We start from the raw sequence: 21,037 nt of genomic DNA, 5'->3' as shown, positions 1-21,037 counted from the left end.
AGATATTGCACTTGTCTATATTAAATGTCATCTGCATCTGCCTAATCTTGAAATTTATCAAAATAATTTTGAATTTCACTTGCTGCTTCAGTAGTTTATTACTAGGCTATCATCCTATTTTGGTATCGTCTACAAACTTGACTAATTAACTTCCTACACCAGAATCTAAATCACTGATAACAATTAGTAAGAGTAGTGGTCCTGGTACAGATCCTCTTGGTACGTCATTAGTTTAAATAACTCAAGCTGAGCACTCACTCTTATCTGTACTGTTTTCTATTTACTAACCAATTCTCAGTCCAAACACTTACTTTTCCCAAATGCCTACTGCCTGTTATTTGAGAGATAATCTTTAATGGGGATCTTCATTAAAGTCCATGTGAAAATATAAACAGGCCAAATTGTGTGTTTATGATCTGTGTTCTGGGGCCATTGTGTCACACTGAAAATAGGAACAACACAATAAGAGGCACACCAAGAGAATACATTGCAAAAACACTAAAAAGGTACAAAGCTTCAGTTCTTGTACTAAAAGAATTGTCAGGCACACATGATAGAAAACCCACAAAATGAAACAACCTGCACTTTCACCTAACTAACCCTACCCAGAATCCCTAGATCTAATCCCTATCTCCCATCAAACCCCAAATCTAATCCATAATCTCTAACCCCTAGTACCCTCTGAGAATGGCCTGCACCTCTCAGAAGATAGAAACTGATAACGAAGATCGGCACCGTCAAGAGTATCCAGGCTTTAAAAATCACTCCTTGCAGGTTCAACTGCAATAAAACAGCCACATCAGAAGACTGCCCAACTAAAGAAAACAGTACACTAACAACAGACCTGCACAACCTACTGAGTCTGAAACTTTCACGTTGAAACCAATTCTCTCCAATATAAATATTGCAACGTAGCTCTGAAGTTCTATAATCCCTTTATCTGAACTGGAACAAGTGCAGGAAGGGTTAAATCTACTGGGATATGACTGTGATATATTCATCTCTCAGTCACAGTTTCAGGTTTTAAAAATAAACCTGAAGCTTCAACCTAAAAAATCGATAATTTTATAACATCAAATAAAAATTGTTTCAACCTTACTGGTATAATATCAGAAAATCATTGTGAATAAATGTAATTAAAAAAGTGCTGTTAAAACAAACTCTTGAAACAAGATGCTTTCCATCCTATCACTCTTCCAGTTTCATGCCAGTCTCTCCCTAGTCTCTGCCCATATTAGCCCAGTCTGTCTCCAGCTCCAATGTGGTCTCAGCACAGAAAGGTGTTTTACAGAAAGCTCGAGAGTAACTCCAGTTCAGTCCCTGCTCCACTGTTTCATTACTCCTCAAACTGTCTTCCTGCAAGTGGAATTGAGCTCTGACCCTTTAGAGCCCAGAGAAATCACATTACACTGCCGAGCACTGTAGAAATGGTGTTTATTTTTGCAAGTGACCTGATATCAGCAGAGGGAGATGGAGCTGAGCCTGCGGTTCTCGTCCCTGCCAGATGTTTCCGTGAATAAGCGATGAGCTTCTCAGTGTTGCTGTAACCAGACAGCCTGCCGGCATCTCTCTGACACAAAGACCCAAAACCCAGCCCCTGTCACTCAATCACTGGCAACACAAACTACTGAGTGAGACCATCTCTCTCAGCTGCCATTGCCTGCTTTTCCAGCTCCCTCACTGTCTCCCACAGGCTTGGTGCGCAATTCCTACATCCCTGCTTTTCTCCCGCTGCCACCATCAGCAGCCATGCCTGTCCTCTCCTCTCCTCTCTCTAGTTCATTGTTCCTGTTAATCTGTTCTTCCCTCTCGTACAGAACATCCCTCCCCTCCCTTTGTCCCCTCTTGTCTTCCTCTCTCTCCATTCCTCTGTCTGTCTCTGGCCCCTCCCCCACTGAGCGGCACCATGTGCCTGCTGGGCAGGGCGGTCAGGATGGTGGACGCTGTGGCCTGTTTCTGCTGCTGCACTTGTCATTCTGCTCCTATATTGTTTTCCTGGAAAATCTTTTTATAGCAACATGGGTTCTAGCCAGTCCCAACGTCAATGCCGTAAAATACAAAGGCTGTAAAATCATAGGAATGCTTAGAAATACAAAAAACAAAAAAATGTGTGTGACTGTAAGGGTGCGCTGTGGAAAAGCGTCGCTCTTGCGCTGGACGGCTCTCCCCCTCCCTGCATGTGGCCAGTGTCTGTCCAGCCAGGTGCAGCGGGGCAGCACATTGGCATTCAGGTGGGCAGCAGGCAGACTGGCGCCCCTGCCTGAGCAGGAGGGACGCGAGAGGAGAGGTGTAATAGAATTAGGAAATTGAATTTTCTACTCGATTATGAGAATACGTCCGTTCTGATCAACCAACCAGAAATAATTAATTGCAAAACCAATTATGCGGACAGCTAATAAATCACATCTGACAAAATCATTTCAGGAGAAGAATTGGTTCACAGGTGGGGTGGTGCTTCTGGGGGTTGCTGGAAGGGGGGGGGGGTCGTTTAGGGTGCAGATAGCAGGACTGTGTGCTCTGTGCTCCCCTCCTCACACTGCTTAACAAACATGTTTATCCCTGCACTCAAAAGGCTGTTTACACACTATAACCCAACTCATCCACTCCTTTCTCTTGCCCTGAGCAGGGTAGGGGCCAGACTGCCTGAGCCTTCACAGCCCTGCTGACCAGCTGACCCGCTGACCCAGCTCAGAGCAGAGCTGCCTGTGTGGCACACCACTTCCTCTGCCCAATCCCCAGCTCCATGGCACACTCACCAACCGGGCAGGAGGATGTCTCTCCTAGATTAACACATGCCAGGACTGCACCAGGCAGGCAGTTTTGAGTGACTCAGGACTGAGAGGTGACAGCATAGCCTTTGCCCCTTTGGCCCTGTCTGTTTTCCAGGTGTTCCACACTCACCTCATGCTTGCCCTTCATCCGGCAGACCCTGATATCATTCTTATTGGGCTCCCAGGTCCGTTTCTGGAGAAGCAGAAGTACAGTGTGGGAGTAAGTGCAGAAGACACCTCAATCCACCTCACCCTAGTCCCCCAAACAGCACAGAGCAAAGCTTACCTTACTGTAAAACATCTCCTCGCCAGCCACACCATCCAGCTCCACCCGGAACAGGTCATCCCTGACAGACAGACAGATCGGAGGCACAGGACTGAGACACTGTCCTTGTCTTTGTTTTTGCTATGTTACAGGTAATTTGATTTTGAGAGGAGGTTTGTATATCATTGACGCACTTTCTACCAAAGACAGTTCTAAAGCATGCAACATTTTAGCCAAATCTCCTAGTATTTTAGAATATTGCATGAAAACACTTTGACATTGAGACCTACTGTATGATGCACTGACCAGGAAGAGATCATATAGATACTGTAAGTATTTCACTGCAGAAGAAAACCCCCAAAAATGTTAGATTGAGGGTCTCAGTTTGAATCAGGCATGAATAACCCATTTCTGTTTGAGTGTTTAGGCTCAGAAGGAACTCTGATGATATTATTTCTAGGAGGTGATCTGAAACAACTCTCCTGGAATTATAGGACAGGAAATACAGAGCTGGGAGAAAGGCTCCAGAGACCAGGGAATAAGATTCTGAGATAAACAGCAGCTTTCTGTATGAGCTGCACAGCGAGAGTCTGCCAGAGCCTGAAGTGGAAGTGTAATTAGCCATATGAGCTTGACACCTCACTAACACATTAACGACTGGAGAGAATTTGAAGGTTGTTTGGACATAGGGGCCCCCACTGCTCCTCAGTGTTGATTCTGTAGTCCCTCAGGTTGCTGGGGTGGCTTCACGAATCATTGGGTGTGCTTGAGCTACATGTAGTAAGAAGGACATTCAGTGAACGAAATATCTGCACTCTGGAAAACCTTCTCAGGAGTTTCTGAGTTCAGCCCTCTGTGTCCATCTCATTCATTCCCTTTGATTATGAAAGGAACACCTGATGGAGAGGAAACTGATTTTCTGAGATGGGTCAAACAGTTTCTACATTAACTCTCCTGGAAGAGACAGGAAGAGAAAGCAGACTAAATCGGGAGAGAAAATTAGTTAGGAAAAATAGAATGAGGGCATCGAGCAACACAGAGAGGAACAGGCAGTTACAGAAGGGCAGTGGAAACGAGTATTAGTGTTGAAAAAAGAAATACAGGAGCAGCTGGAGATCATGTTACTTGAAATGACAGGATAGAATTACGCGAAGCCTGATTATTGATTATCAAGCTGATCTCCTGTGAGGCGCCAGTGTGGGGCAAACAGAGCTTGTGCAGCCATGTGCCGTCTCTCAATCTGTTGGGTTGAGCCACATGATGTCACAAAGCATCTTTCGGGACCCTATGTGGACAGCACAATCTGGAAGGTAGTGAACGGGGAGGAGACGAGGAACTGGGCTAGTAGACGAACAGGGGGGCATGACGAATATGCTCGGGGGTCGTGGTCCAGGCAAACAAGTCCGAAGGGTGTTCGTAGGGAAATCCGTGGGGCGGCAAACGTCCAGAGCCGGGTGATCAATCCAAGACGAACAAGACAAAGTTAAAAGCTGGAGAGGGATCTGGCAAAGGGTCGGGGAGAAAAAAGGGGGAACAGGGCCAGGCGCGCCAAGTCCCGGACTCCGCTGGTTCAGGATGCCGATAGGAGGCCAATGCCTTCGAGCCGTGGACGTAGGGCGACTAGTTGGTAGACGGGCCTCCAGGCAGAGCCCGGAACAGAGTGAGCGTCTGGCTTTTAAAGGTGGGCTGGAACAGGGAGCAGGTGCAGAAATCAACTAAAATGTGAAAGAGCTGGAGCACCCTAAAGAAGGAGGGATTACAATCATGACAACAGGAGACAGCTAGGAACAGCTTAGGAAACTCTAACAACCAAACTAACGCTATAGACTTCAAGATGCATGTGTGCCCAGTCGCCAGGGACTGCTGGAGCCCTGTGTTCTGGTGTTAGGAGTCAAATAGATGTATCAAGAGATGCATCTTTGAATTGGCTTCATTACTCTGTTCTCCTCCCCACTGAGAGCCGATGTGTGGTGAGCGTTCTGGCGCACTATGGCTGCCGTCGCATCATCCAGGTGGGGCTGAACATTGGTGGTGGTGGAGGTGATCCCCATTACCTGTACTGTAAACAGGTGCCTTCCTTCGGATGAGATGTAAAACCGCGGTCCTGACTCTCTGTGGTCATTAAAAATCCCAGGGTGTTTCTCGAAAAGAGTAGGGATGTATTCCTGGGGTCCTGGCCAAATTTCCCATTGGCCCTTACCAATAATGGCCTCCTAATAATTTCCCTCTATGAATTGGCTTCATTACTCTGCTCTCCTCCTCACTGATAGCTGATGTTTGGTGAGTGTTCTGGCGCACTATGGCTGCCGTCGCATCATTCAGGTGGGGCTGCACATTGGTGGTGGTGGAGGGGAGTCCCCATTACCTGTAAAGCGCTTTGAGTGGAGTGTCCAGAAAAGCGCTATATAAGTGCAAGCAATTATTAATTATTATTTTTAATTATTAAATAGCTAAGGGATTAGGGTTTGGGCTAGACTGCTGGCAGGGCGCTGGCTCTGTGTTGGCAAGGGCACTGAGGGTTGGCTCTTGCTTCGGTGAGGGGTAAAGGCTGACTCTGTGCTGGCAGAGTTCAGACTGTAGTAGTACCTGGCTCCGATGTACAGGGTGCGGTTAACCTGCAGGATCCTCTGGATGAGTAGTGGCTCCTGCCTCACAGCAGACCGATGGGGCCGTCCCAGGAACACAGGGTATCTCCTGGCCGCTGAGGGAGAGACACACAGAGCCATGGATGGAGCGATGCAAGAGTGAGAGGAGGAGGGGAGAGATGGGTATGGGGAGGAAAGGTGTAGGGAGGGAGAGTGTGGTTCGGAGGCAGAGAGGAAACGATGGACATCAGAGAGGTCAAGCAGGCTTGGGAGAGGGTGAAGACTACACACCAGGTCCTTCACTGCCTTGTCTGAGCTGACTGAGGGGGTCTGTCTCTGTCCCCTCCCCTCCCTCTCTCTCCTTCTCATGCTTGTTTTAATAATTATCCACACCAAAGGGTACACCAAAGGGTACTGATGACTACATCTGTGTAGGTCTTCTCCTCTTTATACACAAGGAGACATGTTGATCACTCATGTCTGCTGTGTTTCCTAAACTAACTGACCAGGGCAGCTGACCACAGAGAACAGAAATCACAGTTTGTGTGCAGGCTGGAGCAGTGAAAGGCAACACTTACCCTCCACAGGGGCAGTACTCAGGGGCCCCATCTCCTCAGGGAATACTGCGCCAGCCAGTTGGAGGAGCAGGGGTAGCAGGATGAGGGGCTGGGCCAGCGTCGTCATGGCGGTGTGAGGGTGGTTCTGGGAAGACAGAGGTCAGAGGTCATTGTGAGCCATATTAAGCACATATCAATGAACAAAAAACAATGTAACAAACAGTGACACACAACACAACACACTCTGGCCATCCTGTGAGAGGCCTTTCTCAGAAATAATACAGAATGATGCTTGGAATGTGTTGTTTACAACATCCTGCAGTCAGACATGATAAAACAAAGAAATCTTTAAGTGTGTGCTTCCAGAGTGCTGGGGTGCTGGCAGACAGATATGCAGTCTGTTCACAGCAGAAGATTCAAGTCACTCATTTTCCAGAATTGAAAATAGCCATTTAAACTGTCTCCACAGGATTTTTCCCAGCTTCCTTGAGTTATTCTTTTTATTAGTAAGAAGAACACACTACTGTAAACATGATGAGATGGTAAACGTGCCCCTGACCTGCCCCCTGCCCACAGGTTCCCCGCCTGCTCGCACAGTGATGCCAGGGTGATGCCAGGGTCGTATAGCGGCTCCTTGCAGCCCTGTCCCAGGAGGCCTGCCTGACTTCCTCACTGCAATCCCTCCTCTCATCTTAATAACGACCATCAATTTTGCCTGCTCTCATGCTCTCCAAGTGTTAGAAGAGCTCTTCTGAAATTTACTGCCACTTCTTTGAGTGTAATTATTCTCTGTGCCTCAAGGCAGCCTGGCCCTATCTCTGTGATTTGTGACTGGGGTAGAGAGCGGAGTTAACCCTTTATGGGACGAGCACAGAGGGGCCTGAGAGTGAGAGAACTGAGGGAGAGAGACAAGCGAGGAGTGAGAGATGGGCAAGGAGTGAGAGATGAGAGAGTGAGAGATGAGAGAGTGAGAGTGGGGTGACAGAGACTCTGCTTTCTGACAGTGGGTCACTCGGGGGCGTCATACGGTAATTAAACCACACTGGAGCCTGAACAGATCAAAGACCCTGGCAGCTTAATTAGCATCAGCACTTCATTAATCAGCAGTGCAGAAACACACAGAGACAAAACTGAAATGAAAGGAGGTTCAATGAAGGTGAAAATTAAAAAAAACTATTCTTCAGCCTAAGTCAGACCACAGGAATATCTCTCGGATCAGCCACAAAACTTCCACAGCCCACTTTCCACAGGATGTCTACTATAATTGAACCACTAATTCATTCACATAGCAAGAAACACAATTGTTTCAAAACCCAGTCAAAGTAAATCAAATATTTTCATGATGAATTTCCCATGTTCATGGCAACCCTGCAACTCACAACTGGCAGCCCACTGGAGCCCAGCAGGTGTGAGCCTGGCCAGTACCTGGATGAAAGACCTCCTGGGAAAGCTAAGGCTTCTGCTGGAAGAGGTGTTAGTGGGGCCAGCAGGGGGCGCTCACCCTGCGGTCTGTGTGGGTCCTAATGTCCCAGTATAGTGACAGGGACACTATACTGTAAAAAGGCCCCGTTCTTCAGATGAGATGTAAAACTGAGGTCCTGACTCTCTATGGTCATTAAAAATCCCAGGGTGTTTCTGGAAGAGTAGAGGTGTTACCCCAGTGTCCTGGCCAAATTTCCCCCCGGCCTTTACCAATCATGGCCTCCTAATAATCCCCATCACTGAACTGGCTTCATCACTCTGCTCTCCTCCCCACTGAGAGCTGGGGTGTGGGGAGCGGACTGGCGCATCATCCAGGTGGGGCTACACACTGCTGGTGGAGGGGAGTCACTTTGAGTGGAGTGTCCAGAAAACTGCTGTATAAGTGTAAGGAATTATTATTATTATTATTACTATTATTATTAAGATACATGTGTGTGTTCCTGTGCCAGTGTCTGTGCCCACGTGTGTATGCCCAGAGTGTGTGCCTGTGTTGCCCATGTGAGCATGTTGCCCACACCAGTGCCTTTTTTGCTCTGTCCTGTCTCCTTCTGTGTGTCATATTATAAGACTTATTGTAGAATGAGTTGATACAGATCAGTTGTCAAGAACTGTTATGAACCTGCTGTACTAGATATCTTTAACTAATACCCTCACCATCACAGTGCCACTCTAGTACCACAGATGCTTGTTGTTACAAAAAGGAATATAAATTTAAAAACAACAGAAAATGCAAACCAATGATGCTGGGTGTTTTTTAATGGCAGCAGTCATTGCTATAGTATTAAATGATCACTGCTGAAGTAAAATGTAAAATGGGTATTTCCAAGCGGGATTGTATCACTGTTCCTGCAGGAGGACGGAGATGTGATAGAACAGATGCAACATTTTGGCTCCACTGAACACAACCAAAGAACCAAAAATCTCCAATTTCATTCCCAACCTGGAACACGATACAGGCAAATATCCCCTCAGATTGCTGGAGCTTGACCTTTCTTATTTAAATCGGCCTTGGTTGACCTAAGACCATTGTGGTGGCAAAGTCTGAAAGCATTCAAATAACACCAGCTCTCCCCTGCCTGCACACACACTTACACACACATAAACACACACACACACAGACAGCTTGCAGCCTATAGCTTCTCGCCCAAGTGCAGGAGAACAGAGAGGAGAGATATGAAAAGAAGGACAGAGGTCAAGGGCAGGAGAGAGAGAGGGGGAGGGAGACAGAGCGAGAAAGACAGGATGAGACTGAGAGAAAGAGGAAGGCTGCCACCACTATGTTATTAGCAGGAATCTATTGTTGCTGCTGTTAATAATTTATGACTGAATGTCAGGCTTCACGCATTATATTTGCATAATTAGAAACTGTAGGATACAGGATATCAAAACACAGACAGACAGGGAAGGATAGGGTAGGGAGAACAAGTCACAATCTGCGCCAGACAGGGGAGTAGCAAACAAAGAGACAGGAATGGCTGTGGAGAGAGAGAGGGACCTGACCCATTGCAGGTGACGGGTGCAATTCTCCACAGCATTTTAACGACAGTTAGGATTCCCCCTTCTCCCCCAACCCATTCATTCATTTATAAACCAGCTGCTTGAGAGGCTCGGGGTCCCCACAGATCAGAACACCAGAACAACTGAGGAGCACTCTCACTCCCATTGTCTGTACAATCTGTGTGATGATGGTGTAGCGGAGCTAGTTCGGACACGGTGTCGTCATTGCCCTTCCTGCGCGTAGCAGGGACCTCAGCTGCCTGGGCGGAGGGAGGTCTCCTTTAGCTCATGCGGCTGGCTCCTTGTTGCGTTACACCGAAGACCCGGGTTCGTGCCCCAGATGTTGCGGGACGAAACAGGCGGGGTGGAGTGGCAGAGGGCCGCGACGGTCACAATATCAGGTTCATGGTCTATACAGCCTAATTAATCAATTCCACCTGTAATCAATACAACATGTAATCCACAAGATCTGTAATATATTCCTTTCCCAAGATGAGCAATGGCTCTGACAGGCCAGAAAGGACGTACAGGGGTAAGACAGAACTGGGACTGGCTGTGTTAATCCTTTCTCCAGTTCTCATCTGAAGAGCTACTGTCCATCTCTGTGACTGCTGCTTCCATCTGGAATTCTGATCTTGTCACTCCTCCTCCCCTGTGTCAGCTCTTATGAGCTGTTAAAAATGTTTCCTTCTGTGCTCAATTAACACCAGCAGGCTGGCGCAGACAGTCCAGACACATATTCCCTCACAAAAACACACAGCAGCCACACACACACTTGTACAGGCCTATGAATGTTTTATCAGCTTCTCGGTAAACAAGGATTCTCCATTAAAAGGACACGGTTTCTCTTCCTTCCTCTTTTCCTGCTGTCACTGTGATTCTCTTCTCTTTAGTGAACTGCACAATGCTGACTAGCAGCCACACGAACACAGAAACATGGAGTAAAACACACACCTGCACACAGACATACAGTAACACAGACACATAATAAATCAAACATTCATGTCCAGTCCAGCTGCCCCCTCTTTCCAGCACCCAGCTGGCCACTTGCTCAGACACAATCACCATCCACAGCACACACCTGCCCCCAGGTCATAGGCCCCCAGGAGACAGCGAGTCTCCTGCTGGGAGAAGAAGACTAGACCCTGATTATTGCCCTGTAAAATAGACCCTTCAACTGCCTCCCTGTTTGCTCCAATTACCACTCCTGTTGAGGTAGACTACAGCCCAGCCAATCCTCTGCTGGCATCTGAAAGAGTCCTAATACTGACCACCCTCCTCTCATACCTCATACCCCTTCCCTATGGAAGTACAATTAAACCCAGAACAAGAGAGGCCTACAGGGGTATATAACAGGCCATGGTGTCGACACTCTTCTGGTCTTCTTCATTTAAAAACCTGCTTGAGCTCACTGGACCAGTTCTCTGGTGTTTTCTGGAGTAAGCTGCCAGTGAGAGCTGCTCTCGATAGCTGGAGCCTGTATTAGCCTGCTCATGGTGGGGAGATGTGTCAGATGGGGCAGAAAGGGTGTATGGATCCTGTGCAGGACTCAGGAGAGAGAGAAATCACCAATCCGGATCGCTAAGCAAAAACGAAACCAGGAAGCAAGCGAGTAGGTCTGTACACGGGAGAGACAGCGAGAGAGGAACAGTCCAAAACAAAAGACAAAGTCGAAAACGAGGAGCAGGCTAGAAGATCAAATACCGAGGTTTAGGCCTAGAAGAGAATAATGCGCACTTGGGAACTCTAGGAGTATCCGCAATAGTGAGGGGGGAAGTGAGGAAAGAGTAGTACTAAAATAGTGACGGGAGTAAAGGGTGATAGGTGTATTACTTGCAGCGTGAGCGTTTGATAAACACTGCGCACGTGGGAATGCAAGATGGGACAGAACTGCGAGTGGAATGCGTAAGAAGATGAGCAGGGCTGCTCAGATTGAGTTGGGTTGGATATTTCCTGAAGCTCTTGCTAAGGAGATAGGAGCTGTGGGACAGTTACAACCGAGACGTAGGCAGACAGCACAGCAGCCAGGCACAGAGCAGGACCGATAACCATCCAGAGAGGGAAGCTGGCTACGCAGGCAGAAGCAAAGAAAGGAAAGCTTCCTGCTATCACTGAAAGACACGGAGAGAGAGCAGCTGCATACTGCTGTACACACACAGAGCCACGACGCACACAGGGCACCCGGTGACAGAAAGATGGGAAACTGATAGAGTCGAGCAGCCCAGGGCAGTGAGCAGCACTTGCAGGTGTAGTGCTCTAATAATGACAAGGCTCCAAACACAGCACTAACGATTCCCAGAGACCTTCCTAATTAGACACAAATCTATAGTGTCAGTCACAATCCTGCTGCTTTCCTCCAGACATTTCTGCAAAACCGTTTTGTTTTCCCCTAATTAGTGAGCAATTGACAGACAACTGATCCAGGTAGGCCTGAGGCTGGTCCAGGAAAGTTGTAGTTTTCAGAGAGAGACACACAGAGTCCTGCACAGCTCTGGACACCGGGAACAGCTTCTTATCAGAAGGACACAGATTTGCCTCAGAGCTAAACTAATGCTAGGAGCTCACACCTAGCATCTCACTCACTCTCTCAGCCTCTACGAGTCTCTGTCAAAGTCTTTTCTCTCTTCTCCATCCACTTCCTGAGCTCCTGTGCTGTTCTGTTCAGCAGCTCTGCAGCTCTGTTCTTCAGAGTCAATTCTCAAAGTTAGGAGCGAGAAGAGATCGACAGAGCACGCAGCCACACAGAAGCGATATGGACTGAGAGAGAGGGAGACAGATTCCCGACCGGCCTCTGTGAACACGTCTCTCGTCTCCCAGACTGGACTGCTGCCGAGACTCTCTGGGTGAATTTTTGAACCCATCTGTCTGCCTCACAGACTCACCATGCGTCTTTCTTCTTCTTTCTCAGAGTCGGTCCGAAGACAAGATCATGCCACAGCATTTCAATGGGATTGAGGTCTAAAATATGGAATTTTTTCTGTTTGAGCCACTCTGTTGTTGATTTACTCCTGTGTTTTGGATCATTGTCATGTTGCATGACCCAACTTCTTTTGAGTTTTAGATCACAGACAGAACCCCTGACATTCTGCTGTAGAATTTCCTGATACAACTTAGAATTCATTGGTCCCTCAATGATTGCAAGCCGTCCAGGCCCTGAGGCAGCAAAGCAGCCTCACACAATTATACTCCTTTCACCATGCTGGGATGAGGTTTTGGTGTTGGTATGCAGTGTTTTGTTTTCTCCAAACAACGCTGTGTACATTTACCAAAAAGTTAAACTTTTGTCTCATCTGTCCACAGAACATTGTTCCAGTAGTGCTGTAGAACATCCAGGTGGTCTTTAGCAAACTTGAGACGGGCAGCAATATCTTTTTGGAGAGCAGTGGTTTCCACCGTCGTAACCTCCCATGATCACCACTCTTGTTCAGTGTCTTTCTTATGGTAGACTCATGAACACATACATTATCAAGTGCAAGAGATGCCTGCAGATCCTTAGTTGTCACCCTAGGGTCATTTGTCACCTGTTTAAGGACTGTACGGTGTGCCCATGCACTGATCTCTGTAGGATGCGCACTCCTAGGCGGAATAGCAACGGTGCTGAATTTCTTCCATTTGTAAACTATCTGCCTGACTCTGGACTGATGGAGGCCCAAGTCTTTAGAAATCCTTTTGTAACCCTTTCCAGTCTTACGAGCTTCAACAGCTCTTCTGAAGTCCTCTGAAATCTCTTTTGATCGGGCCATATTGCACTACAACAGAATTCTGTGTGAAGAACAGGTAACCAAAATTGTGTGATATGTTATACGGCAGTGAAGGTCAAACCCACACCTGAATTGATTGGAACACCTGACTCATTGATTGGAATACCTGACTCCAATTACCATTTTTTCAAGATGTCACTGTCCTAGAGGTTCACCTACTTTTTCCATCAATGACCTTGATTGTTTAAACCATTTGTTCAATAAAGATATGGCAGTGTAAAATGTTGTGTGTGTTGTTTGTTAAATACGACTGTCTTCGTTTATTATTATGAATTAGATGAAGATCAGATCGCATTTTAGGAGCCATTCATGCAGAAATCCAGATAATTCCAAAGGGTTCACAAACTTTTTCTCACAACTGTATTTGGTGTGTTTAGTTACTCAGTTCATTTTGTAAATATGGCTCCATTCAGCACAGGACCTTCACTTTCTGTGCTGCCCCCTCTGTTTGCTCTCTGTTACTGCCTCTCCAGCAGCGGTCCCTGGTGCCAGAGTCCTCAAAGTCCTCAGAGTTTGAAAATAAATCATCCCCATTATTAACTCTGACCTTTTCTTATATTTAGACAATCTTGACATGTGTTTAAATGAAGGAACAAATGCTACAACTGTGGAAAAGAGAAGCAAGCAAGACAACAGATGCCCTGGCAGCATTTCTATTTCCCTTGTTTTAAGAAAATGTCTCCCCAGTCTCTCCGATGGGCTGGCATTCTTGCTCTTGTCAGTAATGTGCTTCTGTTTGAACAGTACAGTCTCGATGGACAGCAGTTAGAAATCAGCCAGCCCCCACAGTATCTGCTGCTACAGAGCAAGGACCTATTTCCACAAACCAATGTGTTGGCAAGATGGACAAGCATGGCAAAAAACACAGTAAATGACAGAGTCCTCGTACAGCCCCAGGTGCCTCTGGTATGGATCGCAGCCACAGTGTGTCTCTGGTAGAAGGCCCCCATTTCTTCCCCCTCTCTCCTCTTTCTGTTACTGCCCCCTCTCTCTGTTACTGCCCCCTCTCTCCTCCCTCACTGTTACTGCACCCCTCTCCTCTCTCTCTGTTACTGCCCCCCTCTCTCCACTCTCTGTTATTGCTTCCTCTCTCCTCTCTCTGTCGTTGCCCCCACTCTCCTCTCTCTTTTGTGTCTGTAACTACCTCCTCTGTAACAGGTGCTGTAACAGCCATTCTCTGGGCTAACAGGGCTTTCATGAGGAAACACACTGCGCTCTGTATCTCTCTACTTATTGATCACACACTCAGGGAAGCAGGAGCAGGGTGGGGGGTGACCTGAACCAGAGACAAAGAGCAGCAGAGATCTTCGCCCAGAGCAAAGTTTGGCCATCGGTCACACCTCCACCACCAGGTAATCTGGGCTTGTTATTACATTGACAATGACTGGGAGTCAGAGAAGTGCACAAACATAAAAAATAGGAGCTTTGAAGCTCAGCAAATCAGAAGGCTGTGGATATAAGAAAGGGAGTGCTCCAGTCTGTTCTCCCACATAAATTGGATGCTCATCCTGCTCCATTCAAACTTCCCATCCAGCAACGTTTTAATCAATTTTATTTGAGTGTTCTCAAGATGGAATCACCACCCCCAGCAATTAGGCAATTTAATTAATTTAAGCAAACTGTTCAAACTCCCTTTACATTTTAATTACAATTGGTTCACTTTGACTTCGACAGGCATTTGAAAAGCAGTCTGCCCTGTGTGTAGTGCTGCAGCGAGAGGGCAGGGGGTCTGCATTAGTCAGACAGATTTGTGCTGCAGAACAGATGTGAGCAGTATGACCCCAAAGCTGCCCAGCTGTTCCACTGCAGCGCAGTAACACACTGTAACTGGGCTTGTGGAAGGTGGCACATTATGGCAGCATCAAAATCATCCTGGGGCCTAAGGGGAGAGCCCTCTCTCCATCCCTCCCCATGTTTCTTACTTCCTCTGATTCTATGGTTTTCCCCAACCCCCCTCTGACCCCCAGCAGCCTAACTGCTTGCCTCATTTCACCTCCCTGCCCCCCGGGACCTGTCCACCAGAGCAGCTCGGTGCAGAGAAACTGCTCTGCCTGACTGAGCCACGGACACAGACAAGGCCATTACGTCACAACAGCTCCTGATACCCAGTGCTACAGCAAAACTCTGCTCTTAGTCCTTCTGCTTTCGACTCTAACAACAGCAATAGAATGTGAACAAAGAGGCCCCAGGCTGCCTTGACCAGCTGTAGCTGTATTCCAGCTTTTATATCTTTCCCTTTGCAATGGTATGTTTAAAGTGACCAGCTGCACAGAGTGATATGTACTTGAAAGAGTTGTGTGAGCTTAAAGAGTGAGTGAGCTGGAGTGCTCAGGGCTCAGGAGTGATGCGTGCTGGAAGAGTGAGCTGCAGTGCTCAGAAGGCTCAGGAGTGACACATGCTGGAGGAGTGAGCTGAAGTGCTCAGGGCTCAGGAGGGGCGTGTGCAGGAAGAGTGAGCTGGAGTGCTCAGAGGCTCAGGAGGGATGCGTGCTGGAAGAGAGAGCTGGAGTGCTCAGAGGGCTCAGGAGGGAGATGTGCAGGAAGAGTGACCTGGAGTGCTCAGAGGCTCAAGAGGGATGCGTACTGGGAGAGTGAGCTGGAGTGCTCAGAGGGTTCAGGAGGGATGTGTGCTGGAAGAGTGAGCTGGAGTGCTCAGAGGGCTCAGGAAGGATGTGTGCTAGAAGAGTGAGCTGGAGTGCTCAGAGGGCCCAGGAGGGACGTGAGCTGGATGAGCTTCTGCTGCAGTGGAATGTGGGCAGAGAGCACGATGCCACAAACACAGGGAAGCACCTCGCTGGCACTCATCTCTAATTTTAATGGATTTCTATTGATCATCCCATTTCCTCTTTATCTTTAATCAAAAGCTCTGGTGCGTCTGATGCTTATTTAATGAGGAGCTCAGAGGCCCATTCACTGGCTGAGGGATGGAGCTTTAATTAATAATTAATGTGCAGCTGCTAATCATCTGTCCTGGAAATGAGGAGGAGATGGAATGGGGATTTAAAAAGAAAGCTCTTTTGCTCTCTGCCTTCATCTACAGTGTGACACTGATCGTTTTTAAGAACTTTTCTTCAGCTGGTTTTAAAGAAAGTCTCTCTGTAGTGCAGACCAAAATGTCCATATTCTGAAAAGTTGGAAAGCAAACAAAAAGAACAAAGATGAGACACATCTGCTTGGGTTGCAGCCAGGGCAAGCCACTCAGCTGAAGTAGAGGGACCCCAGGGTGCCAAGACTTCCTGGAGACCAACGGGCTCCTCTCTTGTCACCAGGCCTCATCTGCAAACCGACCTGCCTGCTGCATAGTACCAGCTGCCTGATGGACATGGAGATCAGTGGAGGAAACTGGGCCACCGAGGCCATTGCAAACTCTCCAGCACCAGGCAACGATCAGGAGGACAGGCTGAGGAATTCCTGCAGCAAGGTCCACAGCATCTGTGTCACTGCAGAGAACACACAGCTGCCTCCACCACTGGGGTAGGCATAGCCAGCCAGTGAGCGCAACTAGTCTGCTGCCAGAGATCGAAGACCACATTGGTGCTTGGCAATGTAGGTCAAACACCTGCCACTCCTCCACAGCTCACTGTCACAGGATCAGTGAATTCTCCTTCAGGGATGACAACTTCAGGCTGCAGGACCCTGGAGGAGTCTGAGATAGACCTCCTTCTCCTTTCTCTCACTCTTCATTCTCCCTCTCCTGTTCTCTTCTTCCCTTGTTCTTTCCATCCCTGATCTCCTTCATTTCCCTGGCAGCACTTGCTCTGCTTTCCTGTTAAAGTCTAAAACTAAAACACACTTTTTAAGGAAAAGCTCTCTGGCTCATGTGTCTGATCCTGTCTGGCTTCATGCCAGTGCAGAGGCAATGTGTTAGAGTAATCAGGAGATTTCCATCTCCTGCTGTCAGAGACACCCCTCTCCTTCCTGGTCATTAAGGCACTGAGGCGACGTCAGAGGACCAGGGTCCGACGCCAGGGCGCAATATCAATTTCACTACCTTCTGCAATTTACTAGTGTGGAGGAAAGTCCATCCTTAGATTACTGTCACTACTCACACAAAGCATACGTGAGTCCTGCTGTGTGGTGAGTATGCACTTACAGAAATGCTATATTCTGATTGAGATAATGTACTGTGATGGCATGTACTGGGGATGTTTAAGATCTTTAGCTTCAACAATTCCAGCTTGATCAGAACTGCAGGTCCCATCAGCCTGGCCTGATCAGAGCCGCTGCTCTCACAGGCTTGGCCTGATCAGAACCACCCAGCCCGACTTGAATTTAGCATTGCAGAGAAAGCTACTGGGCTTTGAGGAAGAGGAGCAAGGGGAATAGGGGAGACTTGAAGGTGCACAGGTGCAAAGTGAGCTCAAGGGTGCATTGTTTGAAGCTTAAATGAAAACTACACTTATTTAATTGTATTAATATTTCCAAATGCAATTACTATTTTTAAATCATGCATTAAAATACTGAGAAAAGCTTAACAGAAATTAAATCTTACATTTGAAGGAATGATTGGTTTCTGCTACTCTGGAGATGCAGCTCTCAGCACACAACCTGCTCACAGCATGTCCTGCAGCAGGAGGATCCCCTGAGGGCTGTTCTAATCCATCAGTCACACCAGCTCTGCCCCCCCACCGACGTCCTGATCCTCTCCTCACTCCCTGTGCATCACTCTCTATATATAGAGACACTGCCAAGCTGGCAGGCTCAGATTGTCCCCCATTATCTCCTGTGACCCTTGTATTCTTCCATGATGGCTGGGCTGCACCTGCCCCAGTACCACTCAGTCTGTCAGGTCACCCTAAATATAGACACCATCCCTCACTCCATCTCTCAGAGGTAGGCAGTGTGGTGGGTTACAGTTACAGTATCTGTTTTCTCAACCCTTTAATAGAATCACTATGACATTATAGTCTCCCAGAAATAATACTCATCTTGCTGCCAGTGAGCTCACAGCTCCACTACACAGACCTGTTCTGATCTCCCCTCTAACAGTCAGCAGAGCTAAGGGAAGCCCAGCAGGATCCCTTGTTGAACGGCCTGCTGCTTGTGTATCTGGAGTACATTGCTCCACACTGGATGTACTGCTCACTTTGTGTTTGAGGAACATTTCTTGTCCAGCAGTGTCCTGGCTGTGAGCAGGAGATGGCAGGGGGAAGGGAGAGACTGCAGGGGGCAGTAAAGATGGGGATGCAACAGGGATATTAATGCAAAAGGGGGCAGTTAGCCTTTGTCATGAAGCAAGACAGAACTGTGAATTTCATGGTTTCTCACTGTTTTAATGATGCTGCAAAAAAACTGCACTGATTTAATTTCATGGTTAATGTATACAGGTATGTAACCAAGGGCTGATTAAGGATTTAAAGGAATTAAAGGTATCATGTTTAAAATTGCAGGTGCTGAGAAAAGACCAAAACCATTTCCCATTCCTTGAACATCATTTGTTTCTGGTTCATTGAGTAGAACAGCTGATAGGACTGCACAGGATGCTGTATTATTTACAGATTATGAAAAAAACATAAAAAATAGAAAAACAGATTCTAGCAGAAATCAACAGAACATACGTGCTAATGTCACTCAATTAAAGGAGATGGCTCTGTTACAGTGCATCTTCAGCAGCCTGCTCTCCACTGCCTCCATCACCGTGGCAACAGTTAGGCAGTTATGAAAGGAGAGAACAGAGACAAAAGCAGGAGTTTCACTACTGGGAAACAGTCTGAGGAGAGACAGAAGGTCTTCAGAGCTGAGCTCCATTCCTTAGTTACACACACAGAGAAGAAGAGACACCAGAGCTCAGTCCTCAGAGCTGCTAGCCCCCAGGGCAGCTTTCAGGGTAGACAAGCCCCTGAATCAAGCCCAGCTCCCTTAACCCAGCACTCAGGACAGCGAGCTCTCAGAGTGGCCCAGCTCCCTTAACCCAGCACTCAGGACAGCGAGCTCTCAGAGTGGCCCAGCCCCCTGAACACAGCACTCAGGACAGCGAGCTCTCAGAGTGGCCCAGCCCCTTGACCCAGCACTCAGGACAGCGAGATCCCAAAAGGTTCAAACCCCTGAACCCAGCACTCAGGACAGCGAGGTCGCAGAGTGGCCCTGGCCCCTGAACACAGCACTCAGGACAGCGAGATCTCAAAGGGTTCAAACCCCTGAACCCAGCACTCAGGACAGCGAGCTCACAGAGTGGCCCAGGCCCCTGAACGCAGCACTCAGGACAGCGAGATATCAAAGGGTCCAAACCCCTGAACACAGCACTCAGGACAGCGAGCTCTCAGAGTGGCCCAGCCCCCTGAACCCAGCACTCAGGATCGAGCTCTCAGAGTGGCCCAGCCCCTGAACCCAGCACTCAGGACAGCGAGCTCTCAGAGTGGCCCAGCCCCCTTAACAAAGCACTCAGGATCGAGCTCTCAGAGTGGCCCAGCCCCCTGAACACAGCACTCAGGACAGCGAGCTCTCAGAGTGACCCAGACCCCTGAACCCAGCACTCAGGACAGCGAGCTCTCAGAGTGGCCCAAACCACTGAACCCAGCACTCAGGACAGTGAGATCTCAGAGTGGCCCAGCCCCCTGAACACAGCACTCAGGACAGCGAGATCTCAGAGTGGCCCAAACCACTGAACCCAGCACTCAGTGATGGAAGAGGTTTATTCTTGCCTTCTCTTTAGGAAATAATAAAAAAGACCAAAACTTTTGCATATTTGCATTTGAACAAAGTGAAACAATGGGATGCAATAAATTACAGCTTAGATATAGAACACACCTCACAAAAACACGAGGCAACATAGAATACTAGAGCAAGAACTGCCCTAATCAATGTGCCTAATTGCTTAATCAATGATTCATAAGAAAGCTCACAGATGAGAAAAGGCCCATCAAGGCTATGAGCATGGCAGGTAAAATCAAATCTCCCCTAGTCTTTAAAGCGACCAACTCAAGTACACATTTCTAATGTGTTCATTACAGTACTGTACATTGTAGTTTGTGTTTCGGTTTAAATAGATTCTTTCCAGCAATCAACAGGATCCCCCCACCGTTACCCCCAAGATCTGGCCTGGAGCCCTACACAATCCAGGCAGCACAGATACAGTATACATACTGGCCCTGAAGGCCTGTGCACAGGGACAGGGGTGGTCATTGCAGGCTCAGGCAGGGAAGGAAAACAAAGGCACTGCAATGAGATTGCATTTTGGCCCCGACTTTTTTACACCACACACAAAGAGATTAAGGCAAAGAAATGAAATGAACAGGCGACTTCCCTCCACAAGAAGAGATGACCTGGGTCACCCTCAACCAGCTGGCGAAACAACGCCTCCCCTGCCCGAGTTACACGTCGCAAAAACAAAGGTTCTAAGATGCCCAAATTTCAGCACACCAGAACAATACCTCCTTCTCTCTGATGTTGAGGGCGTATTGTGGAAAACTCAGAACTCAACTCGAATAATAACACAAACACATGCCCTTGATAGCCGAGAGACCCCAGTGTGTGAGAACGCTGAGCTCATAAATTCAGCTGTGCAAAGGAGACAGTGTGTGCTCCTGCTGGGATCTCAGAGGGTTGGGGCAAGGAGTCAGGGAGCACCTCTGGTCTCTACTCTCGACCCATTCCCAGGACCACACACCGAACAGAGTGACCAGTCAGGACAGGTCTTTACATAACCAAGGAGAGACATTATTATGTAATAATGCCCTCTTTTCGAGGGCTTGTTATTTAGAAAAAGGGTCCCAAAAGGGTAAAAAAGATTATTGCACTTTTTTAATATCTTAATGCATTTTTCAATTTTCAAGCAATTTATATGCTAATGTGCCAGTTATATCTCCATTAAATTTCCATGCAGACTCCAAGGTTATCGAGTGACAAGATTAGGGAAATATGCCCAGCCAGTGCATCGTTAATAATTAGAAGAGCTGTCCGCAGGTCTGTGGCTCGACGAACGGTGAGCTCCTACGTCCTCTATCTCCCTGGCCCCGCGCCCTGCAGAGGATATTAGGGAAGTGGATAATGTTGTGCATTAACGACCGTTGACACTCTTTATAGTCCCTCCTAATGGGGCTGCTCTCACAGCACACCTACTCTGTCTGAGAGCTCTGTGCCTGGGGTGTCAGGACATGGCTGTAGGGGCTGCATCTGTAAAG

At 47.8% G+C, this 21,037-nt stretch overlaps 1 protein-coding gene across 1 annotated transcript in view; it reads right to left on the bottom strand.

The window, feature by feature from the left end:
• The window catches only part of sema6bb (sema domain, transmembrane domain (TM), and cytoplasmic domain, (semaphorin) 6Bb), a 67,523-nt gene that overhangs the window by 25,463 nt on the left and 21,023 nt on the right, over positions 1 to 21,037 (bottom strand). The window contains exons 2-5 of the mRNA XM_088907747.1: positions 6,200 to 6,323; positions 5,623 to 5,737; positions 3,058 to 3,118; positions 2,902 to 2,964 (exon numbers count right to left, since the gene is read on the bottom strand). Of these exons, the coding sequence (XP_088763873.1) occupies positions 2,902 to 2,964; positions 3,058 to 3,118; positions 5,623 to 5,737; positions 6,200 to 6,305 (345 nt within the window). The 5' untranslated portion in view covers positions 6,306 to 6,323. The remainder of the gene's footprint in view (positions 1 to 2,901; positions 2,965 to 3,057; positions 3,119 to 5,622; positions 5,738 to 6,199; positions 6,324 to 21,037) is intronic.

The sequence above is a fragment of the Atractosteus spatula genome, chromosome 28, assembly GCF_055471065.1.
Source record: "Atractosteus spatula isolate fAtrSpa1 chromosome 28, fAtrSpa1.hap1, whole genome shotgun sequence".
Taxonomy (NCBI): domain Eukaryota; kingdom Metazoa; phylum Chordata; class Actinopteri; order Semionotiformes; family Lepisosteidae; genus Atractosteus; species Atractosteus spatula.
This window is presented reverse-complemented; position numbering and strand designations above follow the sequence as displayed.